This window comes from Mesoplodon mirus (assembly GCF_964341445.2).
Source record: "Mesoplodon mirus genome assembly, chromosome: 2".
NCBI lineage: Eukaryota > Metazoa > Chordata > Mammalia > Artiodactyla > Ziphiidae > Mesoplodon > Mesoplodon mirus.
Window position 1 is genome coordinate 156,852,976 of NC_138977.1, and position 24,538 is coordinate 156,877,513.

Sequence of the window (24,538 nt, forward strand, 5' to 3'; positions counted from 1 at the left end):
GGGTCTGAGGCTTGCAGTTCTTTCAGCTGGAATCCCCTGTATTATACAGGAACTCTATATATGGAGAGAAGATAAGGGAGGGAGATAAGGTTGGAGGGATAATCCTATCATTAGGTCTCAGTATTTTAGTGAGCCTTTGTCTCTGGGCCTGAGCTTCTCAGCTTCCCTCCCCATTTCTTTAGGTGAGACAGGAAGGCTAGAGAGAGCTGGAATCGGGTATTTCTTATCCCCACATCAAAGACTAGAGGGACCTAGAATCTTGTATTTCCCTTACCCCAGGTCATTTAGACTGGTAAAATCGTTTCCCTTGAGGGCAGGCCTTTACTTATGACAACAGGGTACTCTGGGAGCAGTTTACAGTGGTTACTTTGCCTCTCCTCCTGCCAGAGACAAGAGGGGATTTTTCTTAGACTTTCACCCTGAGAACCTGTTGGGACTTATGGAGGTAAAACTCAAGGAAGTGTGGAGTTTCCCCTCGGGCTGGGCCTCCAGAAGTTTTTATCTCTCAGGTTAGTCCTTGCTAAATCTGCAAGGATTAGTCAGTTACCCTTCAAATATTCTTACCAGGCTCCAGCAGTAGCTCCTGCTCCACCTTAGCTGTGATTGTCTATATTTGCCTGTCTTTCCAGTTTTCCAGGGAGCATTTTTGCCCTGATCCTGATGGCTCTAAAAAGAGTTGTTGATTTTCAGTTTCTTCCGTGTTTTTTCTTGCTGTTAGGGCAGGAGGGATAACTTCCAAGCTTTTGAGTGTTGGACTGGAAGCTAAAACTCCTAGCCTTTTTATTGTTAGTCGTCTACAGCCAAAGATAAAATAGATAATTTCCCTTGTTGTCTGTCTCTAGGCTAGCAGTTCAGCGCCCTCTCCCCACCCCACCACCAGTTCTGTCTTTACTGGGGTGTAGCAGAGTCTCCTCCAATTTGGCTGCCCCTTTAATCAGGTGCCTGAGCCTATGTCCCATTGTGCTCTAAAGCCCTAGGCCACAGTTATCAGTAAGTATACTTTAGTGCTAGCTTACCTCCTTTCTCTCTAAACCCAGCTTTGTGTCTTACGTCATTGCATTTTTGTTACTCTTAGGCTTTTCCTGTCATTTAATATTTTACACATTATACAATAGGGGGATGTTAGAATCTCTTATCTGCTATAATGCCAGGAACAGAAAATTAAAATATATGATGATTACACCTGATACCCTAAACTTATCGTCTCTTTGAAGAGAAAGAATGTGTACAGTGGACAAAATAAGTAACAATACATGGTGGTAAACAATAAAGTATATCCAAAACATATGGTTTGAACTGATTGTATTTAACTCTTAATTTGTTTCTTTAATTTAAATATAATCCAAATTATATGGATACAAGTTGAATGTAGGCTTCCATTTTATTTACTTCCTCAGTTCCCTTACATTTCCAGTTCTGAAATTTAAAATACTTTTTTTCTATAATTATTCAGAAAAAATATTAATGTTGATTTTTAAAATGTGGAAAACAATAATTTTTACCTTATACTTTTCTGTATAAGTATTTTTGCCTTTTTTAAACCCTTAATATGCTAAATTTTTAACTAGAAAAAAAGCAAACAACTTACTAACAATATTTATGACTTTCAGGGCAGTAAAACCTAAGCTTTAAAAAAATATGTACGTTAATAATGCAGTAAAAATTGGGTAAAATCTTATTTTTCAACTTAGAATTTTAATAAGTGAAAGAAATACTTCAAGGTTTAAGGGCAAAATGGGATAAATACATGTCAAATTTTAGAGAAAAGTTAGGCATAAATCCAATGTTTGCCAGATTCTCAGTGTTGGGTTTTCTTTGGCTTTTAAAAATTCTGAGAATAACTCACATGGATGAGTGCACAGTGACTTTAATCAGCAGAAGGTCGATGCTGGCTACACACCGACTTCAATCTTCTGTGTCGGTCCCCAGAGGAGCAGACACGCTGCCTTCTAGTTGGAAGTTGAACTGAACAGCAGGGCAGCAGGCAGGGTGGCATTAACTTTAATCACCCTACTTAGCGTTTGTCTAAGATTTTACTTTACTACTGCCTACCTTCTTATGTTTTTGGAGAATATCTGTAATTCTGGCAATGTCATTATTTGGAGTAACATTTATTATAATGCCTTTATGAAAAAAATAAAAGAATTGAATTTTGTCAGTTGATTTATCAGCTGTTTGAATCATCTATATTCAAAGTATGATGTGAGAAATTCTTTTGAATCCTGTTTATTAGCACCTTACTTTTGTCTTAGTTTGTATTAATGTCAAAACAAAAATAAATCTGACTTTGAGGGATATGTATGCAAAAGTACATTTTAAAATAATATTCATATAATTTTTAAATATCCATTTATTAAATTTCATACTAATTTTAGTATTTCTGAATTGTGTTTGGAAAATAATTATTATAGGTGTCTAACCTTTCCAAGAGATACCTGGAGGTTAAAAAATCAAAAACCAAAAAAATGGTTCTTCACAGCCAGATTTAATCACTGGAGGCATGGTATATTTGCATATTTATGTTAGGAATGAATTTTAGATTCTGTCTTATACTTTTCTTGGTACCTTTATAAATTCATAATTTTAATGTTATTTTTCCTTTTAAATATGGATCAGCCTTTCTGTCTCAGATCCTAAATACCACAAATACTTTCTCTAAATTCACAGAGATTAAAAGATGTTGATGGAGAAGCATTTTACCCACTACTTGAAGATGAGTGAGTATATCGTCTCCTTTTACACTTATTTTTCCTTTCTGTTTATATTATACTGGTAAGAAGCTTGTACATTTTCTTTGAAAAGTATTTCCTAAAAATAACACAAAAATATAGTGGTTTTAATTTTTAAAATTTTTATACCTTTTGTCAATTTTTCTGCTTTTGTTTCTCTTTTACAGTCAGTCTAATTTACCTCATTCAAACAGCAATAATGAGCTGTCTGCAGCTGCCACTCTCCCTTTAATCATCCGAGAGAGGGATACAGAGTACCAACTAAACAGAATCATTCTCTTTGACAGGCTGCTAAAGGTAGAGATTCTAAAGTGTAAAGTGTTATAAAGAGCACACATACAATCCTTATTTTTTATTTCATTGGTAATTCTTAGGGAATCTTGATGTCATGAGAACACTAATTCTTATGACCTATCTTTTCTGATTAACTTTAATTATAAAAATGATACCTGTTCATAGTACATAAAATTAAAAAGTAAACAAGATACAGAAATCTATGCAAAATCATATTAGACAAAATATTAATATCCATACTATTTAAAGAACACCTAAGGGGAGTTCCCTGGTGGTCCAGTGGGTAAGAATCCACCTTCCAATGCAGGGGACATGGGTTCAATTCCTGGTCAAGGAGCTAAGATCCCACATGCTGCAGGGCAACTAAGCCTGCGCACTCTAGAGTCCGCACGCCACAACTAGAGAGCCCACATGCCACAGCTACTGAGTCTGTGCACTGTGGAGCCCGTGCCCTGCAACTGCTGAGCCCACGTGCTCTAGAGCCCGTGCACCACAACTAGAGAGAAGTTCATGTGCCACAATGAAAGATCCCTGCATGCCACAACGAAGATTCAGCGTGCCGCAACTAAGACCCAATGCAGCCAAATAAGTAAAAGAACGCCTAAAAACCAAAAGAAAAAGCACTATTATCGAAACAGAGAAATGGATAAAGAACTCAACAGGAATACAACTAGTCAGTAAATCAATTCAAAATGTGTATCCTTACTAGGAATGAAAAAATTAAAATAACTTTCTTGCATACTGAATTAGCAAAGTGAATAAAGGTATATTGAGATTGGAACTCTCATTATTTTAGAGTAAGTGTAAGGTGTTAGAAACATTCTGTAAAACAATTGAAAATATGTATGAAGAGCGTTAACAACATCCATACCCTTTGTCCTAGTAATTCTCTTCTAGAAATCTCTCCTAACATACAAATTTACAAAATGACAAATTTATGTGCAAAGATATAGAAGAAACCATAATAATAACATATTTGTTTAATACTTTCTATATCACCAGATATTTTACAAAGTGCCTTGCATACATTATTTTACCCATATGAGACTGGTAATATTATTCTCATTATGAGTCTTTCTTAATTCTCCCAGAGCACATAATAGAGAGGAATGATTAAAATCAGTAGATCAGCTCCTCTCTTTGATTGTGTAATAGATTTACAGAAGATAGGGAACCATTGCACTGCTAATTTATATGTATTAATAACATCAAAGTAATTTCAGGTACTTAGAAATGTATTACAGTTCACCTTCAACTTTTTCACTGGTATATTGAGATCTGTCTAGACTAAAAAGATGACACTGGTAATTTGAGCTATTTTTCATATCTTCTTTTATCTGTAGGCTTATCCATATAAAAAAAATCAAATCTGGAAAGAAGCAAGAATTGATATTCCTCCTCTTATGAGAGGTTTCACCTGGGCTGCTCTCCTGGGAGTTGAGGTAAAAAAGAAAAGAGAAGGTTGGAAGCTGATTAATAGTGGTAGGAAAAAAGAATGAAAGTGCTTTCTGAATGTGTACTTTTCAAGTTGCTAGAAAATTATGTAGTAAAATATGAACATTAAGAATATTTGGCAATTTTAAGTGAACGGAATAGAGGAAAAGAATAGACTAGATAGAATAGAAAAACATAATTGATGGTTTGTTAGAGTGATTCTATTTAATGTTGTATTTAATGGACTCACAGAAATTATCTTGATTATTAATTTTAAAATCAAAATATTTTAAGTATATATGTATATCATGTAAAAGTCTATAGTCCTGCTTATAAAGTATTTTCATCTTGGAATTGGATTGCCCATTTATAACTAATGCTGTCTAAATTTGGAAAAATCTTCCACTCTAATTTGAACCTTGTCAGAAATCATTAACATAATGATTTAGTGCCTTTTGGCACATCTGTCTTACCAGAAGCATGCTGCTATGAGAAATAGCTACTTTATCTTCTACAACACCTTATCTGTGGCAGTGAGGAAAGGAGAGGTGTCACAAAATTAGTAGGGTGACTTGCAGTGCTATCAGAGAACAGCAGTCATGATAATGGGCCAAATCCTGCCAGATTATTTCATTTTCTGTAATTTCTTTGTCATTTTGCCTTCATGTATTTTCTTATAGACATCTTATGGATGTCCATCACCTATTTTTGTGTGTGTGAATTTCCCCAAATATTTTTAATCCTTTTAACTCTGTTGAAAGATTTCCTTTCTTCATTCCTGATTCCCTTGATGAGAGTCTCTAAATATCTTTGACTTTGGTTGGTTGCTTTACAAGAATGTCTCGTGTTCTATCATACGTTAATAGTTAGAATTGTAGAACCATATAATGCTTAAAATTCAAGAGGACGTCCAAGGTCAGGTTGTCCAAATCTTTCATTAAATAGATGTGCCAGAGAAGTTGGCACAGCACAGAGTTTGAACCCCAATTTCCTGGCTGTTTCTCTATCATTATGGTTAACCAGACTAATAAGAAGTGTTCCATGCTTGGGACACTGACCAAACATTTGAAGTGGTTTATTCAGTTATTCTTTCTGTAATGGTATAACTGAAAAATGTAAATGATCCCTTTAGTCCCTTAATGATTTTATAACTACATGATATTCCATTCTTTAATTCATCCCAAACTTCTGCTTCCTGGTGCTGAACTACCACTGCTTTAAACAGTTTCACTTTACTTTTGCTTCCATTACCAACTTTAACGGGGAAATTTCTTGTGGATGAACCCTACTTCCCTCCTGGGAATTTAAAAAAAATTTCTTCATGAAATTTACTATGCGTGAGATAACAGTGAATAGAGAACAGCAAGGCTGTGTTTTGTGTTGCTGTGGAGGCTGGGAGATTGGCTAAGCATGGTCGTTAGCCACATGACTCATTCAACACATTTGTCTTCCAGTGTGTCTAACTCAAATGTCTGCCTTAGCAAAATGGTAAATTGTCTCAGACTTTCATCACAGACTGTCAAAGATGTAGAAAATTTTTCTAAGGAGTATACTTTGGGTTTGAGTGTGCCTATCTATAATTGGGTGTGTTTTCAAAGATAGATATTTATAAGTAGATTTTTCCTAAATTTATAATTTATTAAGGGTATGATAAAGTAATATATCTTCTCTTATTTTTTGCAGGGGGCTATTCACGCCAAGTATGATGCAATTGATAAAGATACTCCAATTCCTACAGATAGACAAGTATGATTTAGATTTTCTTAAACAACCTAAGATAAGTCTGCCCAATCTTTAAATTTTAAAAAGGCATGAGGAATTTTCTTCCTTTCATTATGAATACTCAGCAGCCATCATATGCATATGGTGTTAGAGAAGCATAACTCTTACCTCTTTAAGATCTACTCTAACTCTTTAGTGAGTTAGAACTGTTCCTTTTAGGAGTTTAGGCCAAGTAACTTTTCCTAATAATGTACTTTTTTGTCTGAACAATTTGTCCTTTATTTAGACCAGATTGTAAAGGAAGGTTTTTTTAAAACTAAATTAATACATACCTTTTCAAAAGAAATGGTCTGCTTTCCTTGTTTAAGTATACTTACAACTTTTTGGTGTTTCCAGTGGATTAGTATAAAATTCAAAAACTTCAGACACCACGATTATATAGGTTGCCTATTCTGAATTTTGTAATACAATTTCTCCTTTTCCTTATCTTGGGATTTATTGGAGATCAGTCCATTATAGTTTTACCTTATTGTTTGGCTGTTTTACAGATTGAAGTGGATATTCCTCGTTGTCATCAGTATGATGAACTGCTGTCATCACCAGAAGGTCATGCAAAATTTAGGCGTGTATTAAAAGCCTGGGTTGTGTCTCATCCTGATCTTGTGTATTGGCAAGGTAAATTTTTCCCTATTACTAAGACACTTTTTGAAGTGTTAGGAACATGTTGCATGACTGACAATTTTTAAAATCAAAACAAAATATCAAAATATCCTTGGCTTTGAGAAAAGTCAATACTAAAGCTATGCTCCATTTTTTGAGAGGTTTATATGAGAACATTTTTTTTAACTTTGTCTAAATGTCTAATGAATATTATTTAAATGCAAGACATTTAATGAGACAACTTGCCATCATGTTGATTAGGAAAGTATAAAGAATATTTTGTGCTATTGTAATCTTTGTGAATACATTTTTTCAGTACTTATGCAAATAATAAAATAATTTTGTACCATAAATAATTTGGAGCAAGTTTATATTCTTGGCATTTAATGATTTACAACTTATGCTTATCATGGTTATTGGGAATTAGGGAATAGGATATCACCCTGAACTTCTCATTTTTTTCTCTCTTTTAAAAAAAATATATTTAATGCTCCATATCCTTGATTTGTGGCTTTCCTCATTACTATTTTTATGGTCATTGATAAATTCATGAAGGAGAAACCCATTCCACCTAGTCTTATTTTTGAATTTGTTGTAGTAGTGCTTATATTTCAATTCTGTGTCTATTTCTGGCCAAACCTGAAAATGAAGCTATTATTTTTCCTATCTCTGTTCATTTTAGAGTTCTAACAGTTAGAGATAAATTTATATACATTCTTTTAACATGACAGTGTATGAACAGCATTATTATCAATAAAAGAAATATGTCATGTATTTGTCTTTTACTTCACAATTTTTTTTTTTTTTTGCGGTACGCGGGCCTCTCACTGTTGTGGCCTCTCCCGTTGCGGAGCACAGGCTCCGGACGCCCAGGCTTAGTGGCCATGGCTCATGGGCCCAGCCGCTCGGCGGCATGTGGGATCTTCCCGGACCGGGGCACGAACCCGTGTCTCCTGCATCGGCAGGCGGACTCTCAACCACTGCGCCACCAGGGAAGCCCTACAATTTTTTAAAGAATTTTTTTCATCATCCCAGAGGAACATGTAAGAAAAATTTTCATCTCCTAGATAAGGAAACCTGTCTGGAGTTAAGTGATTGCCAAGATCACACAGTCAGGGACTACATGCAAGCCTTCTATCGTTTTTACATTTTTCTATTACTATATTTCTCTGTTCAACTCATAATAACCTTGATAATAATAATGGTTGGTTTATTTTGGACATTTACTATGTGCCAGTCACCATCAGTTACTCCTCACAATAACCCATGATGTAATATACTTCTGAATGGTAATACATACAATGCTTAATCTATATAGAAGTAGTGCAGAGAACTGAATAAGGTATATGTCTACAATTCTGTTGGATTAAGTTTATTTGAATTCTTTCCCCAACCTCTCTCCATCAGGTCTTGACTCACTTTGTGCTCCATTTCTCTATTTAAATTTCAATAATGAAGGTAAGCCTATTTATCATTTATATAATTATCGTGCATATTATTTTAAAATATTTTAATCAAACGTGAAAGTTTTTTATTTTCATTGTAAGGTTCTTGCTCTCTTCCTAGTAGATACTGTAAATTTCTGTAAAATAATTATTAGACTCATTTTAGAGAATGTCAAGGATTAATTTATTACTGGAGAGTTTCAGCTATGACTAGAGATTTAGGGAGAACCTGATGGATTATTCTAAATACATTCATCTACTTTGGTGACTATTTTTATGAAACTTTGGAGAAAATTCTGAGTTTTTTAGAGATTAGTTTTAGTCTATATATACTTTCTAAACAATTTGTAAAGAAAACATTGATACTGTATCCTCTAGAGACTTTTATTTCAACCACTGCCTCCTTTTATTTTTTAAGCCACTACCCCCTTAATGAAAACTTTTCTTACCCTCTTGAATCCATATAACACTTTGTACTTCCAGAAATTTATCTTCTGTATGTTTCATATTATAGTTATTTATATACTAATATAGTAACCCTTTTTTTGTTTAGCGGCTTTTTTAAATGACAAGGGTTTTTTTTTGTTTTCTGTTACCTCATATAATGCCTTTTATAGTAGGTTTTTCAATAAATATTTGAATATTTATTCTGAATATCTCTAATGATATCACATATAGAGAGTGTTACAATATACAGTATGAATCCTTAGAAGCCTCAATCTCAGAATCTCCATTTCTTCAAATTCTATTTCATATCAGAATTTGCATAGATTTCTGGAATTTGAGTAGCAATAGCATAATCCCAGCGAACTAAAATTTCACTATTTGAATACTTTTTTAAATGCCTGTTCTCTGATATTAGTCTTTAGACTAGGTTTTGTTGTGTTTAGTTAAGCAGAGCTAATTATCACACATACTGATCCAAAAATAGTAAGGGATCTGTGTTTGAAAGAACAATTTATGGCTAGTGTTTCTAAATCCAAAGTTCTCAGGCTCTTTGCATCAACAAAAATTAGTGATCTTGAGGTTTATATAGCTCATTAATAATAATTATGTTTAGAGATTTTAAAAACGCATAAAGTTCTGATTAAAAAGGTTTTTATTCTTGTAGGATAATGATTGCTGCAGTAGTTGGCTTTTTTGTTTGTTGTTTATTTTTGTTTTGGGGTTTTTTTTTTTTTTGCTGCTGCAGTAGTTTGAAACTGAAATGTTTCTAAGGTGGTTATCTTCTGTTGTCCAAAATATTTTCTGTTTTAAATGGTACAGGGTTTTTGCCCTTAAATTTTGTGCTTCCATCAGTTATTAACATAACTCTTGTTTAAAAATAGATTCAAGGAATGTATGCTAAGTGAGTGAATGACTGCTGATCTTTTACCTCATTAACTAATTTGTTATATTTGCCTTACTCTTTCTTAGCCTTGGCTTATGCCTGTATGTCTGCTTTTATCCCCAAGTACCTGTATAACTTCTTCTTGAAAGACAACTCGCATGTAATACAAGGTAAGAAAATGTGTTTCTTTGCCTTTTTATAGGTAAGCACTTACGTCAAAAGTGACCAATACTCAGTTAAATTTATGATTTTGACCCAATAAAATATGGTGACAGGGCTTCCCTGGTGGCGCAGTGCTTGAGAGTCTGCCTGCTGATGCAGGGGACACGGGTTCGTGGCCCCGGTCTGGGAAGATCCCACATGCCGCCAAGCGGCTGGGCCCGTGAGCCATGGCCGCTGAGCCTGTGCATCTGGAGCTTGTGCTCCGCAACGGGAGAGGCCACAACAGTGAGAGGCCCACGTACCGCAAAAAAAAAAAAAAATGGTGACAGTCTATCACTAAAACACATGAAGAGATCATTAAGTTTAGTCTCTTCTCCAAGTCCAGAAAGAATTATGGTATTTTTCTAATGACTGTTTAATATCTAATCTCAGTTTGGTTCAAATTCAGTCATGCCAGTTTAGGAAAATAAAAGTCCAGCTGTTTGTTTCTCTCAGTATTAACATTGCCCACAAAAAGCTTCACCATGGATCAAGCCTATCATGAATTAGTAAAAAGCTTAAACAGTGTTTAATTGTGTAAGTAAATAGAATATTCAAAACACTTCTCATTCATCTTATTCATGCTTGATCACCCAAAATATCCTCCCACTTTCTTTTCTTTCCTAAAAGATACCTCGTCCTTCAGAGTTCAAGATGTAGCATAACCCATCTGTGAATTCTTTCAGGACTACTTCAGCCACATTCAAACTTTTATATAATTTTTTGAGCTCATTTTTGAAAGTAGTGTAGCAGAAGTTTAATAATAAACACTTGTGAATCAGACAAACTGTTTTAAGTTTCATTACTTATTGTGAGTCTTAAACAAATAACTTAAGTTGGCTAGGTATAATGTTCCTCATATCTGAAATAAAAATTGTTGTAAAGTTTAAGTATTATAAGATATGTAAATACCTAGCACATAAAAATATTCATTTCAATAACAATAATTATTACTATATTGTTATTTTTACTACTATTACTGTTTTTATTATCATTATTACAATTTTTTGATAAAGTAATTATTGTCATGGTATTATATATCATTTTATGTCTTATATTTTCAAGAAGATTTTAATGTTTTAAGGACAGGGAATTTTCTCATAGGTTTGCATTTCTTTTGGACCAGACTACAAAGCTGGTTGCAGTCTCCCCATTTACCATTTTTATGAAACTTATCCAACACCCCCTTCATTTAGACTTTTTTACTTATATGTATATCTTATTAATTCTATTAAACTTTAAACAACTTAAAGCTGATGCTGTGTTTATTTATACCTGTATCATTTTGGTTTCATATAATTCACTCAATTTGAATAGATAAAGCAGGAAAACTACAAGCTGTGTCTGATTTATCAAAAATTCTGAGTAAGTGGGGTCTCAATTAGCAATATTTTTACTTAGTTAGAAATGAGTATAAAACTAGAGTACCAGAGGTCAATATAATGAAAAAATAATTAGAAAGGAAGCAGAAAGGAAAATGTAAATTAAAAAGATAGAGACTGAAAATAAGAGGAAAAGAATATGGATAAATAGTGCAACACATACAATTTTTCCATCATCATTTACATTGGTATATAGAGAAAAATATTTAAATTCTTTTAAAAAACTTAGTGTTTGTGTTTACAAACACATCGAGGCATGTGATCTTTCATGGTTCTCTGTGTCTACCACATAGATGGGTGCTAGAAATTGAAGTAATGATCCATTGTCTCTATGTTAGTTTTGAAATGTAATTTCTACTGATTTGTTTTTGTATATTGAAATGATTTGGCCTAAAATGGATATACCCAAGTCCCTGTACATTCCTAGGATGTGGACTTATATATAGTTGGGATTAACTTAATAATGTTTTTTTTAAGAGGGCAACAATTTTTTGTTTTGATTTCTTATAATTAAGAACGAGTATATTTTTTAGGAAGGAACTTACCTTTTGCTTGTAGGTTAATTTAGTAAAGCCATCCAACTTCAAGTCATGTAATATCATCTTCCAAAAATTTATTAATTGGTGTTCTGTAAGTGTATACCTTGTATCTTAATAAGGATATGTTCCATACTTATTCATAGTTTTCTTACTCTCCTTTATCAGTAATGTTTATTATAGAGTTGACAGTGTACTCTAAGATTCCATAATACCAAAATGAACAGATTTAACAATACCTTGGATGATTCCAGGAGATTTCGGGGGCTATTCAGTGCAAAATATGTCAAAAAGTCACCAAAGACAAACTGACAAGATTAAAGGTAGAAACTAGTCAGGTTAGTATTTGTGCAACACAAAAGGTGATTCCTTAATCCTCAGTTAAACATAAGACAGCAGTATAATGCTGTTATTTTTAAAGCTAACATGAAGAGAGGAACCAAGATGGCGGAGTAGAAGGACATGCTCTCACTCCCTCTTGTGAGAACACCAGAATCACAACTAGCTGCTGGGCAGTCATCGACAGGAATACACTAGAACTAACCAAATAAGATACCCCACAGCCAAAGACAAAGGAGAAGCCACAATGAGATGGTAGGAGGGGCGCAATCACAGTAAAATCAAATCCCATAACTGCTGGGTAGATGACTCACAGACTGGAGAACACTTATACCACAGAAGTCCACCCACTGAAGTGAAGGTTCTGAGCCCCACGTAAGGCTTCCCAACCTGGGGATCTGGCAACAGGAGGAGGAATTCCTAGAGAATCAGACTTTGAAGACTAGTGGGATTTGATTGCAGGACTTCGACAGGACTGGGAGAAACAGAGACTCCACTCTTGGAGGGAACACACAAAGTAGTGTGTGCATCAGGACTCAGGGGAAGGAGCAGTGACCCCAGGGTAGACAAAACGAGACCTACCTGCTAGTGTTCGAGGGTCTCCTGCAGAGGTGGGGTGTGCCTGTGGCTAACCTTGAGGATAAGGACACTGGCAGCAGAAGTTCTGGGAAGTACTTCTTGGCGTGAGCCCTCCCAGAGTCTGTCATTAGCCCCACCAAAGAGCCCAAGTAGGCTCCAGTGTTGGGTTGCCTCAGGCCAAACAACCAACAGAGAGGGAACCCAGCCCCACCCATCAACAGTTAAGTGGATTAAAGTTTTACTGAGCTCTGCCCACCAGAGCAGCAGTCAGCTGTACCCACCACCAGTCCCTCCCATCAGGAAACTTACACAAGCCTCTTAGATAACCTTATCCTCCAGAGGGCAGATAGCAGAAGCAAGAAGAACTAGAATTCTGCAGCCTGTGGAACAAAAACCACATTCACAGAAAGATAAGATGAAAAGGCAGAGGATTATGTACCAGATGAAGGAACAAGATAAAACCCCAGAAAAACAACTAAATGAAGTGGAGGTAGGCAACCTTCCAAAAAAAGAATTCAGAATAATGATAGTGAAGATGATCCAGGACCTCGGAAAAAGAATGGAGGCAAAGATCAAGAAGATGCAAGAAATGTTTAACAAAGACCTAGAAGAATTAAAGAATAAACAAACAGAGATGAACAATACAATAACTGAAATGAAAACTACACTAGAAGGAATCAATAGCAGAATAACTGAGGCAGAAGAACAGATAAGTGACCTGGAAGACAGAATGGTGGAATTCACTGCTGCAGAACAGAATGAAGAAAAAAGAATGAAAAGAAATGAAGACAGCCTAAGAGACCTCTGGGACAACATTAAATGTAACAACATTCACATTATAGGGGTCCCAGAAGGAAAAGAGAGAGAGAAAGGACCCGAGAAAATATTTGAAGAGATTATAGTCAAAAACTTCCCTAACATGGGAAAGGAAATAGCCACCCAAGTCCAGGAAGCACAGAGAGTCCCATACAGGATAAACCCAAACAGAAACACAACGAGACACATAGTAATCAAATTGGCAAAAATTAAAGACAAAGAAAAATTATTGAAAGCAGCAAGGGAAAAATGACAAATAACATACAAGCGAACTCCCATAACGTTAATAGCTGATTTCTCAGCAGAAACTCTACAAGCCAGAAGGGAGTGGCATGATATACTTAAAAGTGATGAAAGGGAAGAACCTACAATGAAGATTACTCTACCTGGCAAGGATCTCATTCAGCTTTGATGGAGAAATCAAAAGCTTTACAGAGAAGCAAAAGCTAAGAGAATTCAGCACCACCAAACCAGCTCTACAACAAATGCTAAAGGAACTTCTCTAAGTGGGAAACACAAGAGAAGAAAAGGACCTACAAAAACAAAAACAAAACAATTAAGAAAATGGTAATAGGAACATACATATTGATAATTACCTTAAACATGAATGGATTAAATGCTCCAACCAAAAGACACAGGCTCACTGAATGGATACAAAAACAAGAACCATATATATGCTGTCTACAAGAGACCCACTTCTAACCTAGGGACATAAACAGATGAAAGTGAAGGGATGGAAAAAGATATTCCATGCAAAAGGAAATCAGAAGAAAGGGGTAGTAGCAATACTCGTAACAGATAAAATAGACTTTGAGATGAAGACTGTTACAGGAGATAAGGAAGGACACTACATAATGATCAAGGGATCAACCAAAAAAGAGGATATAACAATTATAAATATATATGCACCCAACATAGGAGCACCTCAATACATAAGGCAAATGCTAACAGCTATAAAAAAGGAAATTGACAGTAATAGTGGGGGACTTTAACACCTCACTTACACCAATGGACAGATCATGCAAACAGAAAATAATAAGGAAACACAAGCTTTAAATGACACAATAGACCACATAGATTTAATTGATATTTATAGGACATTCCAAACAAAAACAGCAGATTACACTTTCTTCTCAAGTGCACACAGAATTCTCCAGGATAGATCACATCTTGGGTCACAGATCAAGCCTCAGTAAATTTAAGAAAATTGAAATCATAACAAGCATCTTTACTGACCACAACGCTATGAGATTAGAAATGAATTACAGGGAAAAAAACGTTAGAAACACAAACACATGGAGGCTAAACAATACGTTACTAAATAGCCAAGAGATCACTGAAGAAATCAAGGAGGAAATCAAAAAATACCTAGAGACAAATGACAATGAAAACACGACGATCCAAAACCTATGGGATGCAGCAAAAGCAGTTTTAAGAGGGAAGTTTATAGCTATACAAGCCTACCTCAAGAAACAAGAAAAATCTCAAATAAACAATCTAACCTTACACCTAAAGGAAGGAGAGAAAGAACAAACAAAACCCAAAGTTAGCAGAAGGAAAGAAATTGTAAAGACCAGAGCAGAAACAAATGAAATAGAAACAAAGAAAACAGTAGCAAAGATCAATAAAACTAACAGCTGGTTCTTTGAGAAGATAAACAAAATTGATAAACCATTAGCCAGACTCATCAAGAAAAAGAGGGAAAGGACTCAAATCAATAAAATTAGAAATGAAAAAGGAAAAGTTACAACAGACACCGCAGAAATACAACTCATCCTAAGAGACTACTACAAGCAACTCTATGCCAATAAAATGGACAACCTAGAAGAAATGGACAAATTCTTAGAAAGGTATAACCTTCCAAGACTGAACCAGGAAGAAATAGGAAATATGAACACACCAATCACAAGTAATGAAATTGAAACTGTGATTAAAAATCTTCCAACAGGGCTTCCCTGGTGGCGCAGTGAGAGCCCGCCTGCCGGTGTGGGGGACACGGGTTCATGCCCTGGTCCGGGAGGATCCCACATGCCGTGGAGCGGCTGGGCCCGTGAGCCATGGCCGCTGAGCCTGCGTGCCCGAAGCCTGTGCTCCGCAGCAGGAGAGGCTGCAGCGGTGAGAGGCCCGCGTACAGCAACAAAAAAACAAACAAAAAAATCTTCCAGCAAACAAAAGTCCAGGACCGGATGGCTTGACAGGTGAATTCTATCAAACATTTAGGGAAGAGCTAACACCCATCCTTCTCAAACTCTTCCAAAAAAATTGCAGAGGAAGGAACACTCCCAAACTCATTCTATGAGGCCACCATCACCCTGATACCAAAATCAGACAAAGATACCACAAAAAAGAAAATTACAGACCAATATCACTGATGAATATAGATGCGAAAATCCTCAACAAAATACTAACAAACAGAATCCAACAGCACATTAAGAGGATCATGCACTCAAGTGGTATTTATCCCAGGGATTCAAGTGTATGCAAATTAATCAATGTGATACACCATATTAATAAATTGAAGAATAAAAACCATACGATCATCTCAATAGTTGCAGAAAAAGCTTTTGACAGAATTCAATGCCAATTTATGATAAAAACTCTCCAGAAAGTGGGCATAGAGGGAACCTACCTCAACATAATAAAGGCCATATATGACAAACCCACAGCAAACATTATTCTCAATGGTGAAAAACTGGAAGCATTTCCTCTAAGATCAGGAACAAGACAAGGATGTCCACTCTCACCACTATTATTCAACATAGTTTTGGAAGTCCTAGCCACGGCAACCAGAGAAGAAAAAGAAATAAAAGGAATAGAAATTGGAAAAGAAAAAGTAAAACTGTCACTGATTGCAGATGACATGATACTATACATAGAGATTCCTAAAAAATGCCACCAGAAAACTACTAGAGCTAATCAATGAATTTGGTAAAGTTGCAGCATACAAAATTAATGCACAGAAATCCCTTGCATTCCTATACACTAATGATGCATTATCTGAATGAGAAATTAAGGAAACACTCCTATTTACCATTGCAACAAAAAGAATAAAATACCTAGGAATAGACCTACCTAGGGAGACAAAAGTACTGTATGCAGAAAACTATAAGACACTGATGAAAGGAATTAAAGATGATACCAAAAGATAGAGAGATATACCATGTTCTTGGATTGGAAGAATCAATATTGTGAAAATGACTATACTACCCAAAGCAATCTACCGATTCAATGCAATCCCTATCAAATTACCAGTGGCATTTTTTATGGAACTAGAACAAAAAATCTTAAAATTTGTATGGAGACACAAAAGACCCTGAATAGCTAAAGCAGTCTCGAGGGAAAAAAACGGAGCTGGCGAAATCAGACTCCCTGACTTCAGACTATACTACAAAGCTACAGTAATCAAGACAATATGGTACTGGCACAAAAACAGAAAGATAGATCAATGGAACAAGATAGAAAGCCCAGAGATAAACCCACTCACCTGTGGTCAACTAATCTATGACAAAGGAGGCAAGGGTATACAATGGAGAAAAGATAGTCTCTTCAATAAGTGGTGCTGGGAAAACTGAACAGCTACTTGTAAAAGAATGAAATTAGAATACTCCCTAACACCATACACAAAAATAAACTCAAAATGGATTAAAGACCTAAATGTAAGCCCGGACACTATAAAACCCTTAGAGGAAAACATAGGAAGAACACTCTTTGACATAAATCACAGCAAGATCTTTTTTGATCCACCTCCTAGAGTAATGGAAATGAAAACACAAATAAACAAATGGGACCTAATGAAACTTAAAAGCTTTTGCACAGCAACGGAAACTGTAAACAAGACGAAAAAACAACCCTCAGAATGGGAGAAAGTATTTGCAAATGAATCAACAGACAAAGGATTTATCTCCAAAATATTTAAACAGCTCATGCAGTTCAATATTAAAGAAATAAACAACCCAATCCAAAAATGGGCAGAAGAGCTAAATAGGCGTTTCTGCAAAGAAGACATACAGAGGGCCAAGAAGCACATGAAAAGCTGCTCAACAACCCTAATTATTAGAGAAATGCAAATCAAAACTACAGTGAGGTATTACCTCACACCAGTTATAATGGGCATCATCAGAAAATCTTCAAGCAACAAATGCTGGAGAGGGTGTGGAGAAAAGGGAACCCTCTTGCACTGTTGCTGGGAATGTAAATTGATACAGCCACTATGGAGAACAGTATGGAGATTCCTTAAAAAACTAAAAATAGAATTACCATATGATCCAGCAATCCCACTACTGGGCATATAACCAGAGAAAACCATAATTCAAATAGACACATGCACCCCAATAGTGCAGCACTATTTACAATAGCCAGGTCATGGAAGCAACCTAAATGCCCATTGACAGACTAATGGGTAAAGAAGATGTGGTACATATATATACAGTGGAATATAACTCAGCCATAAAAAGGAACAAAATTGAGTCATTTGTTGAGACATGGATGGATCTAGAAACTGTCATACAGAGTGAAGTAAGTCAGAAAGAGAAAAACCAATATTGTATATTAACAAATGTATGTGGAACCTAGAAAAATGGTACACATGAACTGGTTTACAGGGCAGAAATTGAGACACAGATGTAGAGAAGAAAGGTATGGACACCAAGGGGTGAAAGCCACGGGGAGGTGGTGGGGGTGGTGTGATGACTTGGGTGATGGGGATTGACATGTATATATTGATGTGTGTAAAATTGGTGACTAATAAGAACCTGCTGCATAAAAAAATAAAATTAAATTTAAAATTTTTTAAAAAAAGGATTAAACAGCACTTCTGTTTTCTCCGTAAGAGTTGAATAAATCAAATTCTCTTCCCATTTGCTGTGATTCAGAGTTAGTATTTGTAGTTTGTAGGTTAAATGTATGGAGTCAGTGAAATGTCACTAGAAATTTTAAGACTCATAATTTTTAGATATTTTTAACAAGACAATTTTTAGAATAATACTGTATCTTTTTATTAAATGTATTCTTCAGTTTTTATAGAAAGAACAGTCAAAATTTTAAACTCAAGTTTGGTTTTAAAAAAAGTGCCATAGGGCCTCCCTGGTGGCGCAGTGGTTGAGAGTCCGCCTGCCGATGCAGGGGATACGGGTTCGTGCCCCGGTCTGGGAGGATCCCATATGCCGCGGAGCGGCTGGGCCCGTGAGCCATGGCCGCTGAGCCTGTGCGTCCGGAGCCTGTGCTCCGCAACGGGAGAGGCCACAAAAGTGAGAGGCCCGCGTACAGAAAAAAAAAAAAAAAAGTGCCATAGGGTTTATTTGTATTTTTCTCAATAATACAGTTTATAGTTTTCATTTATAATATATACCACATTATAAAATATTCCATATAACTTTTACAAGGATCGTGTTTACAGTAAAATGTCTGTAATATATTAAATGTGCTTTTCAAATAGTTTTGACTATAATAAAATAATTTTGACTATAATAAAACATTTGAGCAAAACACTCTTAAGCATATCTTACCAGAATCCACTTTCTATGTCTCACCTTAAATTACTTTGAAATAAAGAGTAATAGCATGCTATATGATACATAGCCACAGCTCTAATGTATAAAAGATACATTTAAAAGGAAAAATATATGCACCCTTTTTGTCTGATGGAATCATTGCCTTTAATATAGATCACAATAAATAAAATGGTCTTAGCTTTTTTTTTTTTTTTTGGAAAAACAAACATGAACCTGTAGTGTTAACTAAACTTTCATATATGAAAGCCTGGAAATAATCTTTTTCCAAATTTGTCAGGCCTCTACAAGCATAGTGCTTAGCTAGATTCCTGTGCTTTAAGAAAGATGAAGATATTTGGAGAATTCTTAGAAAAACAATTAAAATAGGACTTATAAAATGAGTTGGTTATGTTATTTATGAGATGGCTGGATGGTGCCTTACTAGATGGCCAGCTCTTACAGGGCCATGTTAGATAGCTTCCATTACATTAACTTCTATATTGGTTCTGTAGAGATTCCTATTTTTAACCTCTAAAAAGTTTCATTTCTCCACAAATTGTTTCATATTTCAAATAGATATATGTTGAAAAAGATGAGTTTTCATACTTTTTAACTATGAACTTCTTTAGTACATTTTGAAAAGGCTTATTATACAAATAAGCAAGACCATATCTTGTTTCATACATGGAAATACAAGAGAAACCACAGTGTACACAGCACAAATTTGGAGAGATTGGTCAGAAAGGCCAAAAAGACTCATATTTAGCTTGATTGATTAACCAGTAATGTACTTTAATATTCAGTCTTTTTCCAAGGGATTTCATAGCCAAATATAGGAAATAAATGTGAAAACAACTACTTATAAGTCAATGAAATAAGTATACATATTACTGTATTAGCACAGAGGAAGAAGTGGGGTGAGGTTATTTTGATTTTTTAACTTTATTTTTGGTGGCAAAGGAAAGAAACAGCATGTCTGGAAAGGTTTCATAAGAGACAGGATACTTATTGACGAACTTGAAATTTGAGTAGGAATTTGCTTGGTGAAAGGGAGAAAGACATTGTGAAGACAGAGGACAAGGAAAAGAACTGAGGTAAAAAAAAAAAAAAAAAGTGCAAAATGGATTGATAAAACAGCCAGTAGTCAAATCTGGTCCATGGAGCCAGAGAAAGAGGGATGGAGAGCTAAAGAATGAGCTGAAACAGTACAGTGATTATTGGTTGCCAAAGTTTATGGAAGAGCAATGATTTATTCTTCTTCAAAATGTGTATTTTAGGCTTGGAATTAGAAATACTCAGTTCTCATTTTATTGGTTTCCCTCTTTGATTGTCCTCCCGTCCCCCTGTGTTTTATGGTGTTTTAAGCTTTAAACTTCAAAATAACATTGATTTTGATTAGCATAAATATCACGTGCACACTTTGTTTCCCATACTTTTGGAAAACTCCTGTGTCATATGAAACCAATCAATTCAACAGCTAATTGTAATAGTGCATATTCATTTAGTCGTTTAATTGTCTCTACTGAGATGACAAGTTTCTATATTCAATAGCAACATTAAATCTTCTTTGAAAACGTGTTTTTATTTTTTATAAATGTATTTATTATTTGTTTTTGGGTGTGTTGGGTCTTTGTTGCTGCCCGCAGGCTTTCTCTAGTTGAGGCAAGCAGGGGCTACTCTTTGATGCGGTGTGTGGGCTTCTCATTGCAGTGGCTTCTCTTATTGCAGAGCACGGGCTCTAGGCGCTTGGGCTTTAGTAGTTGTGGCAGGCGGGCTCAGTAATTGTGGCTCACGGGCTCTAGAGTGCAGGCTCACTAGTTGTGGTACATGGGCTTAGTTGCTCCACGGCATGTGGGATCTTCCTGGACCAGGGCTCGAACCCATGTCCCCTGCATTGGCAGGTGGATTCTTAACGACTGCACCACCAGGGAAGTCCCAAAATGTGTTTTTATAATTTTACTCTAATAGAACTTTAAACTTCTTTATTTTAAAGTTTTCCATAAAATAGAGTATTTATATGCTTATAAGACTCAATGCTTTGCCTCTTACAGAAGAGAGAAAAATTATCTATTTAGTCAAGATGTCCTGTTCTGTTTTGTTTTTTAACCATGGTTCTATTAACTTATTACCTGCAGACATTTTTAAGAAGATAATAAATTTAAGTACTTCTGCTGAAATGAATATTCATAATCATTTTTGGCACTATCAAATTGTCCCCAGCAAATTTACCATCGAGTTGATAAAGTACCAACACATAGGAACTTTAAAAAATAATAAACTGATTAAACAACTCAGGGTTGTCCCCCTAAGATTATCTACGATTATTAAAATTACTCTTAGATTCAGAACCTTATAGTGCCAGTTGGATTGAAGAAAATGGAGGGATTTGAAAGGGATAGATTGATTAGAGTTTCAGTGATATTGGAAAACAGGGTTATAACTTGCAAGACAGACATACTTTAAGGTATTGAAGAGAAAAAAAGGCAGGTTCAGGCCAGTGAAGAGAGGCAGCCACTTAGTTATTAAGGATGGAAACTAATCAATCCTTCATGGAAAATCCAACTATATCTTAATGCCGTTTTGCACTTAAGAAAGAAACAACCCAGAAAACTGGCCTATAAAACATTTAAACTGTTGTTTGAAGTCACTGTACTATGTGTGATGTTCACCAAAACGGCCACTGGAATTTCACCACAACATTTAGCATATTGTTACACTGTTTATAAAACCAAGGCATAGTCACACTTGAACCATTAGAAGATGTGGAAGTCAGAAAGGGAAAGATAGAGGGAAGCACCATATAAACTTGAGAAATAAAATTGGGAAAATTTCTCCAATTTTTTGTTTACTTGTATATGTTTATAAATCCTTTGAGGGCAAGGGAAGTATCTTCTTCACTGTAATGTCCCTAGCATTTAATGTAGTGCCACACATAGCTAGGATGAATATATAACTAAATAGTGATTTTTTTTTTTTTTTTTTTTTTTTTTGTGGTACGCGGGCCTCTCACTGTTGTGGCCTCTCCCGTTGCAGAGCACAGGCTCCGGACGCGCAGGCTCAGCGGCCATGGCTCACGGGCCCAGCTGCTCTGCGGCATGTGGGATCTTCCCGGACCAGGGCACGAATCCGTGTCCCCTGCATCGGCAGGCGGACTCTCAACCACTGCACCACCAGGGAGGCCCTAAATAGTGATATTTTTGAGGGTTGAAGGGGCACTAAATGCACCAGACACTGAGTCTACCATTGGCAACTGGGACTCTCCCAGGTAAACTAGGATGTATGGTCCCACTACACACAGACATTCAGTAAGTCTTTTAGGGGGAGAAAGGAAGACAGGCATCAAAGTCTGAAGTCCAGTAGTCAGATGGGAATATAATATAAATCTCCTTTCTCATCCAACAGTAGCAAAGAGAGAAGGAGAGTATGCAACTTCACTCTAAGGGTTATATATTTGGTAAAACGGTACATTGCATATTTCCAGTTTAATGCACATCTTTGTCATGGATGACTTTAATGATAGGATATTGAAAGGTAGTAGGAAGTACATTGAGCATTTTCAAAAATGTCTTGCATCATGTGACTAAGGAGATATTTCCTGAGACAGAAAATGTTCTGCCATTACTAGAAATCTTCCAAGGTCTATTAAGTAAGCTGCTTGTAGATTTTTTTTTACTAGAGCAGGGTATGTGAGCAAAACATAAAATGATTCACAAATATAGCCCTAAAAATTACCCTTCTCTTTCCTTTCTCTTCTTTTGAAACCCCCTCTTCCCATTTAGACATAAAGGTTGGTGCTTATTCTTGTGGCTTTAGACAGTAAGCCAAATTTTATAGCTGTCAAACTTCATAATGGGAAATAATCTAATTGGGGTTCATTTGCAGTAAAATAGCTGACTTTTTTTGAGTGCCGTCTTATGTCACCAAATGATTTAGTTTGGGCACATTTTAGTTGACAAGAGATTTATGACTCCCTGCATATTTATCTATAGTTCCATCTTCAGAATAAACTAGCAGCCTGATAGAAAATTACAAATAGTTACAGAATTGAGAATTCCATTTTTGGTTTGTGAGCAGAGGACACCTTTTGCTTTAAATCTGTTGCCCATTATCCTTCATCTTCTCCTTACCCCTGCTAAGAGAATGAAAGCAGAAAGACTGGTCGAAAAGGAAAAAATAAGGATATCCATGTGTGGGACTTAATAAAATTTCATCTCTGTATCTCTTTTATGAAAAATTTTTTGAAAACAAATAGATAGCTTATTTATAAACAGCTGCACAGAAATATGATAGTGTCATATAAAATCCTTACACTGAATTCTTTGAGAATTGTCATTTAAAAGTATATGATAAATAAAAAAAACTATAGGAGAGGAATAAGAATTTTTAATATGGTGGGATTAGAAGGGAAAAAGACTATTTTCATTTTATATCTCATTGCAAAAAATTAAAAAGTATAAAGTTTCAGTAAAACAGAAATTTATGTAAGACATGATTGTGTGCAAAGGTACATTAAACTTCACTTGAAGTTTAAGAGGAAATTTCATAAATACCTTGGGTTTTTTTTAAGAATAACATTTACCCTTACATAGGTCACCTATCAGTTAGAAAATACTGTTTTGGGGGTTATTATAGCTCTAGATGCAAATCTTCATTATTATAAATCACAATTAGAGTATTTTATGAATATTTTAAAAGAGTCAGCAGTAATATCCGTGGGATCTTTTGTTTTATTTTGACTACCAGGCTGTTTTTCTGTAGGTCCTCTTAAATTCTCTCAGGTTGGTTTATAAATCAAAGGACATATGCATTTTAGTTCTTTTTTATTTGCTCTAAGGAACTTTTAAATTCATTTTTGAAATAACTTGAAATTTGGCATAGTGCTGATATCATCAGTTCTGTCATATCTCCCCCTTAAAGAAATTTTTCTGAATGTAACAAACCATACTGTATCTCATTCCAGAGCTTATCCTGAGCAACCAAAACTTTTGCCAGCCTTATAATTTATATTTACACATATGGTATATAATAATATACAAAATAAGTGTATATACATATTTATGTGTGTATTTTATATATATATACACATATATATTTGTGTATATTTATATATGTATGTGTGTGTGTATATATATATGTATGCAGTTATAACACATATATAAATCTAACCATAAGTGTTTGGCAGAATACAAAGAAAATGTTTTCATGATGGATTAGGTTTCTTCAGTAGATCCTTAATTAGCCATGTAATCCTACATAGTAATTATCTTTTATCAGGCTCAGATAAGAAAGATATTTAATAAACTGGAGCATAGCCTTGGACAATTGCCTGAGACATGATTTTCTAGTTTAAAATGAAGTGTGCTTTTTAAAGTTAATAACTAACTATATGATTTCATCAACATAAAGTTGAATGCTTATGATTGTTGATGTTGCATACCTCTGGCTTCTAGGTAAATTAGGACTATAAACATACGATTGCTAATTGGAAGGAGGAAAAAAAGAAGTTAAAGAAAAGTTAATTAAACCCAGAAGTTCCCTGGGCCTTAGGATCTGTCCTGGGTCTTCACTTCACTGGAACAAAT

General features: G+C 35.2%; 1 protein-coding gene across 4 annotated transcripts in view; it reads left to right on the plus strand.

Annotated features, from left to right (window-relative positions):
* The window catches only part of TBCK (TBC1 domain containing kinase), a 231,950-nt gene that overhangs the window by 67,331 nt on the left and 140,081 nt on the right, over nt 1-24,538 (plus strand). For all 4 annotated transcript variants that reach the window (XM_082606857.1, XM_082606856.1, XM_082606859.1 and 1 more), the window contains exons 13-19: nt 2,668-2,717; nt 2,897-3,026; nt 4,367-4,465; nt 6,141-6,203; nt 6,728-6,854; nt 8,247-8,297; nt 9,701-9,784. In XM_082606857.1, the coding sequence (XP_082462983.1) occupies nt 2,668-2,717; nt 2,897-3,026; nt 4,367-4,465; nt 6,141-6,203; nt 6,728-6,854; nt 8,247-8,297; nt 9,701-9,784 (604 nt within the window). The remainder of the gene's footprint in view (nt 1-2,667; nt 2,718-2,896; nt 3,027-4,366; nt 4,466-6,140; nt 6,204-6,727; nt 6,855-8,246; nt 8,298-9,700; nt 9,785-24,538) is intronic.